Source organism: Petaurus breviceps, unplaced genomic scaffold (assembly GCF_028583685.1).
Source record: "Petaurus breviceps papuanus isolate PSGF00001 unplaced genomic scaffold, PetGlider_PUasm1.0 90895, whole genome shotgun sequence".
Taxonomy (NCBI): Eukaryota; Metazoa; Chordata; class Mammalia; order Diprotodontia; family Petauridae; genus Petaurus; species Petaurus breviceps.
Window position 1 is genome coordinate 22,765,532 of NW_027187372.1, and position 10,935 is coordinate 22,776,466.

Here is a 10,935-nt window from a genome sequence, read left to right on the forward strand (position 1 = left end):
TCTCTCTCTCTCTCTCTCTGTCTCTCTCTCTCTCTCTCTCTCTCTCTCTCTCTCTCTCTCTCTCTCTCTCTCTCTCTCTCTCTCTCTCTCTCTCTCGTCTAATAAATGAGTAGCAACAAATGAATTCTTGATGTGCCTTACTGCCTTTATGTCATTCTTCAATGGTGAGAGACAAACAAGGGGAAATTCTGTTTTAATCTGATTCTCATTAAGAAGAACTGGTAGCGAAGTATCAATATTACCTACCTTGGGGAACAGTGCCCACTGACATGTAGCCTAGATGTGAAAAAAGCATATTTCAAAGCCATCAAGGGGAAAAATAGGTTGGATCTCATGGATTAAAATTATTGTGGGGATAGAAAACTCTCAAGGATGAATTTATGATGATACAAAGGGAAATAATTCTGATAATGAGGAGCCAAAGAGCTCATCAACCAACTAGTTTGTTTTGTTTTTGTTTAAAAAGAGATACAAATGTTGGAAGTAAGGGCAGATAAATGATTACAAGCCATATCATAGTAACTTAAGAATAGTATCTGAAATGCTAAAAACCAGCTTGAAGTGTGTAAAGGTAAGGAAAACAAAAGGGGTGGATTTGGGGGGGGGTGTAGGTTTTTTGTGGGAACTATATTAGATAAAAGAGGAGGGTCAAATAAAGATCAAAACTTGTTGCATGTATTGGTTGGACTATTGATAACTAACAACAGAAAGAAAGCTTTGTTTTTCAGTGCTTATTCCGTTTCTTTTGTCCTTTACCAAGTAGAATGACATTTGCCCAAGAAAGGATAGAATAAAAATGTCAAATTGAGAATTGATAGTTAATATAAAGTAATTAATTAGAAGAGTATCTAGTGGTCCATGTGAATTCAAAACCTCTGGTCCCAGTGAACTTTTTCCTCAGATACTCAGAGAACTGATTGGATATGATTGCTGACCTGCTGACAATGATGTTTGTCTGATGATAATGTTTGAAATTCCATGGTGGATAGAGAAGATATTGGAGGATTAGAGATGGGCAAATGATAGTGTCATGTAATAATTACAATAATAATAATAGCTAGCACTTACACAGTGCTTTACAAATATCTGGTTTGACACACAAAACCCTGCCAAGTATAGGTTTTATAGATGAGGAAACAGGCAATTAGAAGTTAAGTGACTTGCCCAAGGTCACACAACAAGCAGGTATCTATCTGAGGCTGGATTTCATTTCGAGTCTTCCTGACTCTGGGCCCAGTGTTCTATCCTCTATACTACTAGTTGCCTTTCAAAGACAGACAGGGACAGAGACTAGAATCTGCAAACTAATGCCTGATTATTTCCTTGACCTTGATTTTTGGCAGAATTCTAAAATGGGTTATTGAAGTGGTGATTAACAAACATCTAGAAAAGGAAGTGGTGATCGCAGAGAATCAGCATGACCTTGGCAAGAACAGGTCATGCTGACCAAACTTTATTTTCCTTTTTTTTTTAAAGTTACCAAGTAAGTAGGTCAAGAGAATGACAGACATGCCATTTAACCAAGATTTTAGCAAGACATTTGATAAATTCAGCTGTTCTTATGAAATTTCATAGGGATGAATATACTCTTATGTTTGTTGAGTTCAGAAATAAGCTTCACAAATACAAGATAGGGAATAAAGAACTGTTTGAAAAAATGCCAAGGATTAGAGTGAACCATAAACTCAGTATGAGTCAGCAGTGCGACATGAGCGCCAGAAAAAGTAAAGGGGGTCTGTACTGAGAGATACATAGCTTACAAGAGTAAGGAGGTGATATTCTGCTCTGATCTGATCACATGTGTAGTATTGCATTGAGTTCAAAGGAAATAGAGAAGATGAAGAGCATCTCTGTGTAGTGAATTATCTTGAGTCAGTGTCATAAGAGAACCATTTGAAAAAATTAGTGGTTTCATCTGGAGAAGAAGCCAAAAAGAGTCAAATTTAAGTTTGATATCATGAAAGCTATTTAACAGTGAAGGCTGTCCAAAAGTGAAATATGAACTGTCTGAGACCTCATGGGATGTCTTTAGGCAAAGCCTAGATGACCACTTATTGGCTTGTTATAGTGGGGATTCTTTTTTGTGTGTTCAAGATTCTAAAATTGCTTGATTAATTTAACAAGGTTCTACCAAAGTTGTCAACTGAATTTCTATGAGTTTTGTTGATGTTTGATATTGCCTTCCTTCACATAGTTGAAATAATTGTATACAGTTTCCTATTTTAAAATAGGTTCAGAGCTTATTAACATTCATCTTATACAGGTCATATGTTCTAAAAAAATTTTGTGTAGCTTTTAAACTGAATAAATGTTTTCAAGTGTTCAATGTAGAGAGCATGGTACTTAAAAATCTAAAGTTTGTAGTGATTATACCATAAGGATCAAACTTCTTTCAGAAATATCTATTTTAGTAGTCTGCATTTAGAAAAATATGCACTTTATATGTTTATAAGTTTTCATTGTATAAATGTAAAATGCCATCAAATGAAAATTTAGGGTTTTATATACTTAATCAAATGTCTGTTCTTAGGCATAGTGCATTTTTAGAATAAAACTGTAATTATACATAGTCTCTCACAATAAGCTTCTCACCACTGTAGTACTAATATCTAATGTGGTTTTGGTCTTAAGATTTTTTTTGTTTTTTTTTCCCCAGCTACGACAGTTAGTAAATATGTGCATCAACCCAGATCCAGAGAAGCGACCAGATATAACCTATGTTTATGATGTAGCTAAACGGATGCATGCATGTACTGCAAGCAGTTAAGCACGTGGCAGATAATGAAGAATAGAACCAGAAAATGTTCAAGTATTTTTGTGCAGATCATACCTCCCTTCTGTTGTCTGTGTGCTAAGTATAGTTTTTAAGAGCTGACTGATGTGCTTTGAATCCTTAACCAATTTTCATATCAGCTTCATTTTGTACCAATTCAAATTTTCCTTTACTTATACAAAAATCATTTTGGGAATAAGGAAATTTTACTATTAGAATTTGGGAAGTAATAGAACTTTACAGTTCAGAATGGTTAAGTGTTTTCAAAACATCTTTGATTTTTCCTACTGATAAAATTGTGTTCAAATACACATCAAGTGCCAAAATACTGACGGTGGAGCTTGGCACATGTCATATTTGACTTACTACCCAAGGCAAACTGTCTAAGCATGTGTTTCATCTATTATTTCATCATTCATAGATAAGCACGATTGTGAACTTTTAAATAATTGTATAATTTTTAAAAGTTGGAGGTGTATGTTTTAGTTCTTAATGTATTGCAGTTTGGAAATTAATTTCTGAGTGTAGACAAAACTATTTGAACATTTGTAACTTCTCAGCTTATGTATTAAAAATCATCTCTGAAATGTGAAGCGTTAGGGGGAAAATATGAGTCAGACACTGATGAGTTTATGTATATTTTATCTTTTCCTTTCGTTAAAATGGTATAAATGAATCCATAAAAAATGGTTAAGGATTTGTTTGGCTGGTGTGATATTCATTTTAAAATTTGCACGTTGCCCAAGGCTTTCTGTGTGTTTTTATTATTTGTACATTTTAAAACTCTTTCTTTGAATGACTTTGCAGTACTATATTTGAATTCCTTTATCAATTTAAATACATTTAATCCATAAACTCAGTGACAATATATAACTGTGCACTATAATGTAAGCATATATTTTTATTCCTATATTTCCTGATGTATAAGATCTGTCCCTTTCAGAAATATTTTTTATATTCTGCAACAGTTGCTTTCTTATTTATATTTTTAAAAGTTCATTTTATTAATGTTTCAATTGTGCAGAGTACATGCTGATGATACCCTTTTTAAGTATATTCAGTTTACCAGTAATTTCTTGAATTGAATAGCAAGTTCAATATATGTTCTTTTATTTTTTAAGATATTGGTCACTGTGTATGCATAAATGATTATTTTGTTTTGATGACGAGAAAGAAAGGACATGTTTTATAATGCACCTGTGGATGTTGATGCAAACAGCTTCAAATATTTGACTATTAAGATAGTGTTTTAGCATATGTTTAAAGCTATAAAAGTAGGTCATTACTTCAACCCAAATTTTTATGAGATCATCATTTTTGTTGAGAAGATTCAAGAGAAGTCCTGTGTTCTGGCCTTCACATATGAAGATAATACACAATTTAAAGCTTCTTTTAGTTTAAAGAAATTTACAGAGTACAAAGCACCTTTAGTTAAATACTGTTTTGGTATGTCTTTGATCTATTGTGCATTTGACAGTTATACCCAGTGCCTTGAATAAAATTTTTGAGCCAAAAGAAAATGTTAAGTTTAGTCATCACAAAGAGACACAGTTCTACTGCAAAACATTGGAATAGGTTGTATTGTTAACACAGAAGCTTCATGTGCAATAAGGAAATACACTAGAGGACAATCTTTCCCATCATTTTTAATATACTTTGCCTTACAAGTATGTGAAAATCTGAACCTTGAATATACAGACAATTTCAATCAATTTTTAAACTTCAAAATTCCTAAAATATTCATGATATAAAATGATTTTCTCTCTCTAAAATTAGTCTATGGCATTTGGGGTTCTGATATTTTAATATTAATATGAAAAAAAACGACTTTTCCTTTACCCTGAAACTAAGTATAATTTATTTCCTTTGCCCCGACTACACTTTTAAGCATCCGTAGACATTTATCTGCCGAATTATGAACTGAATCATTTTAGTTGACCATTGATGTCTCATTCATTTTAATGTTGCAGTAAAAGTGATCGAGATGAAGTGTTCTCTTGTTGGAACAGGATGCTCTTCCCTTCCTGCAGTCTTTTAAAAACCTATGGGTCTAAAATTCATTAGCTTGACTATCCATTGTGCCTTGTACAGAAAGAGTTGACTGTACCTAATATATCTGTCTGCTAGCAGACCATATGGGGGAAGAAGATAATGCTTGAGGAAGACCCTCACCACACTTTATATGTTGAAGCTGTATGTTTCATAGATTGTATAATTATTTTGATTAAATGTGCATATTATTTTTCTGAAGAAACCACTGTGTAAAAGTCAAATTTTAATTTTCAAAGGGATCATTTCAAAGAAATTATGAAGATGATTATGAGTTAGTTGACTTTCTAAACACACCTACAAAATGTTCTCTTTATATTTCAGTTTATGGTTAAACTGTTCTATTGACAAAACTAAGCAGTTAAATTGATTTCAGAAGCAATAAAATGAAAGGTACATCTGATTCTAACACCCAGAGAATAAAACTTTGGTGTAACTTTTTCCATATACAAAAGTTTACAAAGGGTGAATGAAGCATGCCCCTATTTAAATAAAGTGCTCAATAGTATGTGATGATTGTCAATTTAGTAAAAATTATTAAAAAACCATTTCATGAATGCCTTACCATTCTAAATAGTATCTATTACAAAACACCTTTTTAGTATCCATATACTGTAGGTGTTGCTGTTAACATTTACCATGATATTTATTTTAACCAAAATGTTATTTGCATTAAATGTTTATTCTTCAAATGAATGTATTATGTTTATAACCTACAAATGTATAATTATCCTATGCCTCATTTCAGTAGTACTGTAACATTGACTTCTTTTGTGAAATACTTTTACTTTGTTAATGCTTTAAATACACATGCTCAAATGATTCTTAGTGGCTTGAAGACTATACAATTTCCTGATATAAATAAAAATATAAAAAATTAAGAGTAATATGGTAAGATTGTGTAGTGATTACTATTCCAAGAGTCTTTCATATTTTTTTCTAAATAATGTCTAAAACGCATTTTTCACATTTACTTTGTCACATGGTTGAAACCTAAAATTTAATAATACACTTGTAACTGATAGCTAAGAGGGACCAGGTTCAGCCCTAGTTCACTAGGAGCAGACTCAGAGAGAATTTGTTTTTCTTCTACTTAGACTTCCTCATCGCATCCTTGCCTATTTAAGCACAGAAAAGCCACATCTTGTTAGAAAAATGCCTCGACCACATTAGATTTTAACACACTACACCACCCATCTGATCCTCATCATGTGAAAATGTTTTATTGAGTATGCTCCATCCCTTTCTAGTTGCTCTTTTGCAGTTTCTCAAATGATAAGTGGGTTCTAGTATTAAGCCTTGGGGCTATAGAGCTCAGTAGCACATCCTGCCTCTCATGTGCTATTTAGAAGGAGAGAAGAAATATAGCACCTTACTGTCAAAATTATAGCACAGTAGTATGCAGTATATGCCCTAGCATAGCAGATATTCAACTGTCTTTCCTGAAGAGGATGGGAATGACTTGAGTCATTATTTCTAGCTTTAGTAGATATAGGAAAAGTTTAAGGGGAATGGCAAGTAGCCATTGAAGAAATCTTTTGGGGAATTCCATATGCAGAAATGACTAATGTCAAAACCAGGCCTAATAAAACTTATTTTGAAAATGAAATATAATTTTAGTTATATGAAGAAAATAAGGTAACCTTTCTTCAGATTGATTTTGATACTTTTACAAAATTTGTGAAGTACTTTATGATAATTTTTTTATCTAATTACTTTCTCTTGTAACAAAGTGAGCAATAATAAACATGCAGGAGATTGCACAGAATTCAAGGAGATATATGTGTGTGGGTGTATGACAGCTAGAAAAGGAGATAGGTCAGTCAGGATGAGAAATAACAGATACCCCAAGTAATACACTTGTACTCTAGAGAATAAAAGAAGACCTTGAGAATGTTGGAAAGACCTTTGGAGAATCTGTATCAAGACAGACTAATTGCATGGGTGCACAGGCATAGTGGATGGGAAGTAGAGTTCCAGAGGGATGAAATAATGGATCCTTCATATTTTAAATGTTAGCTTAAAAGTTTACTTTGTTAGTTTAGGTTTCAATATAAAATTTAAGTCATACATGAAATGACAGCTAGGGCATACAGTAGGTGGGGCACTGACACTGTAGTAGTTCCCCCACTTTTGTTTTCAATGTTCTTTTATATCAAAGGGAGAAAAACAAAGTTTATACAGTGAATAATCTGACTGTATACAATCTGCCTTCCTATTACCCAGCTTGTGTGAGAAGAAGCCAGGGTGGGGTACTTTCTATTTCCTGGAACCATTATTGGTTCTTCACTTGGCCAGGATTCAACTTCATTTTAGTGATCCCCAAAATTATATTTTAATTGGAATTGCCAGATTGTTAGAGGCTTTCATGAAGTGGAAAGTTCCCTGGGACAGTAGTTTGGAACAAAACATTTTTCTTGACCTACATATAGTTGTTTGTCCTTTGTTCTTGAAGAGGACCTATGACATCAGAAAGGTGATGTCATGACTTGCAAGTGAATTGGATTTAAATTTGTACAAAGAAAGAAGTGAGAAGTAGTGAGGGAGAGTACATGGCAATTTCATTTTTATTGTATGGTGCTCAACCATATACCTTGGAGCCCCACACCTGTGTGCTGAAAATCAACATGTGGAAGAGAACCTCAGTCATTGACTAGCTTTCTGATAGCAGTATTTATTCCTAACAATGCAAGTATTATCTCCATTTTGTAGGGGAGATAAAAGTCAGTGATTAGGTGACTTTCCTTGATGTCACACAACTAAATAACCTGGATTGTAATTCAGGTCTCCTCATTCCAAATCCTGGGGGGTGCTTTCCGTTATATCACATTGACTTTCAGTGTGACTTTCTAAAACATGACTAAGGGAAGCAAGAACTTTTTTTATCTTTTCAATCCGTTGAAGGGCACATTGCTTGTATACCCCTTAAATATGAAAGAAATATTGATATTTATTATTTAGAAACATTTATAGCCAACCTTCCAAATAAATAATTGTGGCAGTAAGGGGCGGCTAGGTGGCACAATGAGTAAAGCCCTGGCCTCGGAGTCAGGAGGACCTGAGTTCGGTTTTGGCCTCAGACACTTAACACCCACACAAAAAAACTAGCCATGTAACCTTGGGCAAGTTACTAAACCCCAAATGCTCTCCAAAAGGCAAAATAAAGTTAAATAAATAAATAAATTATTGTGGCAATAAGTTATGTGGAAATGCACTGCCCCATGAAACGATAATGGATACGGATTACAGAAGAAAAGAAGTAGCGACTGCTGCCCAAAGACTCATTTCCTTATTTACTTAGCCTATCAAACTGTTTCTTTATGCTACAGAGTAAAGGGTTCATTTTTCTTTCATTTTGCTGGGAATGTGTTCATACTGAGATTTATTAGATAATTTAGTACAGTGATGATTCAGAGTAATTAAAAATTTCATAGGAATATGTCCAAACATAGGGAGAAATAATCATTTTAGTGAATTTCCTTTGATGGTATTTATAGAATACAGTTTACTTGCAATTATTTTTACTTTTATTTGTTTTTCTCTCATCTGTCACAGTGAAGAATATATTTTGGACACAATTTTTCATGTTAAACATCACTACACTGTTTAAAATAAACTAAATATGAAAGCAAACCTTTGAGCTGAAAATATTAACCAAGGTCTTCCTGACTGTAAGGCCAGTTCTCTGTCATTATATTGCATAAGCCATAAATAAGCTCATCTGAAAGAATAAACTTTGTAAGGTATATATTTTCTTCATAGAATTTTATGCTGACCAGTTTGTTTCACTGTCTAAATCAGGTTGTTGGTTTATCTGCCAAGCGATATTAGACCTAAATTACATTTTGGTATTAGTTCAAGAGCTTTCTGCCTCACCTTTGGATTTAATTAAAGTAGTTCATTGGTGGTGAATTTGCAAGATCCCTTTTTACAAATTGAGGTTGGAAAATTGTGAGTTTTAAGCATTTTAAAGGTTTCAGCACTTATCTGCATTGATTCTGCTAACAGCCTCATGAGGTAGGTTTAAAGAGGTCCTCCCCCCCCCAAAAAAAAGATGAACATTGCCCTAATTCTCCCAGAGAATTATGGTAGAATACACAAGTAATCAACTACTCAAAAATTTTCAGCATGCCTACCATGTGCTTAACATTTTGTTAAGTGCTGTAATGGATACAGAAACATATATAGTATGAACCTCACCCTCATACACATGAAACCAATGATATATTGTTTAGTATTGATTTCAATTTCATTAAGTATACAGAGATAAGAGGGATCTCTGTGGACTTGAATAGTTGGAAAAGGCATCCCAGAGAAGGTATAATTTGAGATGGACCTTGAAAGCTAATTTGAAATTTTTTTTAATTCAATTTTATTTTTCAGTTCTGAATTTTCTCCCTCCTACCTTCCTATTCTCCACCCATTGATGAAATAAGAAAACAAAACCCAGTGCAAATGTGTATAATCAAGCAAAATAAATTCCCTTATTAACTATGTTTAAATATATGAATGTGTGTATAATGTTTTCATACTATATGTGTGTATGTATGTATATATGCATAGTTTAATCTGTTCTCTGAGTCTATCACCTAATTCATCTGGAGGTGCTTAACATGTTTTGTCATGAGTTCATGACTCCTCTAGAATGGTGAATGATCATTTTGTTGAAAAGAGTTTCTAAGTTTTTAAAAGTTATTTGTCTTTATAATATTGCTATTATTGCACAAATTGTTCTCCTGGTTATACTCACTTTGCATCAGTACATACATATCATCCTAGATTTCTCTGAAAGAATATCCTTCCTCATTTATTATAGTACAATAGTATTCCATCACATACCATAACTTTTTGAGCCATTTCCCAATTGACAGGCACCCTCTTGATTTCAAATTCTTTGCCACTATGATAGGTAGAATTTGTATAAGTTGAATATAGCAGGAAAGGGATTCCAGTCAAGGAATCAACAAAATCAGAGGTAGGAACGAGTATGAATAATGTGAGAGTAACATGGTCAGCTTGACTCTCTGGTCAAAGGAAAGTGAGTGTTGAAATCTAGTTGGGAGGAAGAGGTGGATCTTCAATAGGTAGAGTGGAGGTAGGTAGGGCCTTATTGTAGAGGACCTTGAAATCCAGGAGGGAAAGTGTAGGTGATCTAGTGTTAGTCAATATAGATAATAGTTTCTTGATCAGAAGACTGACATTAAGAATGTGTTGTTTTGGGGCAGTAAGTTGGCATAGTTGATAGAGCACTGGTCCTGGAGTCAGGAGGACCTGAATTTAAATCTGGCTTCAGACACTTAACTTCAGACCTAGGCAAGTCACTTAACCCTGATTGCCTCCAAAAAATAAAAGGGAAAAAAGTCGTTTTATGGAAACTAATTTTGCATTATGCAAAATGGGTTGGAGAAGTGAGAGATTGAGATTAGGGAGTCTCTACTTGGTTTTAGCTAGAAGGCTAGCATAGTAATCAGATCCAAGCAAGAAGTGGCAAGGTGGTAGCAATGAGAATAGAAAGTAAAAGGTGAATCCAGGAGTTATTTCAGATAAATAATAAGACTTGGTGATGTTGTAGATAGGAACTAAAGGAAAAGTAGAAGATGACTTCTAACTTTCTACCTTGAGAAACTAGAAGAATGGGCATACCGCTCATGAAAATGGGATGGTTGAGTAAGGGAACCAACATGAAAGTAAAGAGATTCAATATTAACCATGTTGAGTTTGAGCAGCTGACACTACCTCATGTGACGTTGGGCAAGTCACTCTTTACCTCCCTAGGGCTCAGCTTCTTCATCTTTAAAATTCAGGGTTTGGACTCAGTGACCTCTAAGATCTCTTCCAGCTATAAATTTATGATCCTGTGAGGGAGGTAGGTATGTGTGTGTGTGTGTGTGTGAGAGAGAGAGAGAGAGAGACAGAGACAGAGACAGAGACAGACAGAGAGGGGGGGTAGAAAAGGGGAGGATTTATTTATCAAGCATTATGTGTCAGAGGTACAAATAAAGGTAGTCAAAGTGTTAAGACCATCCCTATCCTCAGAGTTTACATACTAATGGCGGAAGACTATCCATCTATCTATCTATCTATCTATCTATCTATCTATCTATCTATCTATC

General features: G+C 34.0%; 1 protein-coding gene across 4 annotated transcripts in view; it reads left to right on the forward strand.

Annotated features, from left to right (window-relative positions):
• NEK7 (NIMA related kinase 7) overlaps nucleotides 1–10,935 on the forward strand; it is a 233,458-nt gene that overhangs the window by 215,420 nt on the left and 7,103 nt on the right. Inside the window, exon 10 of one of the 4 annotated variants that reach the window (XM_069074498.1) lies at nucleotides 2,657–5,709. The exons of the other annotated variants lie outside the window; for them this stretch is intronic. Coding sequence (XP_068930599.1) covers nucleotides 2,657–2,767 — 111 coding nt within the window. The 3' untranslated portion in view covers nucleotides 2,768–5,709. Of the gene's footprint in view, nucleotides 1–2,656; nucleotides 5,710–10,935 lie in introns of those variants that run through there. 4 annotated transcript variants of the gene reach the window in all.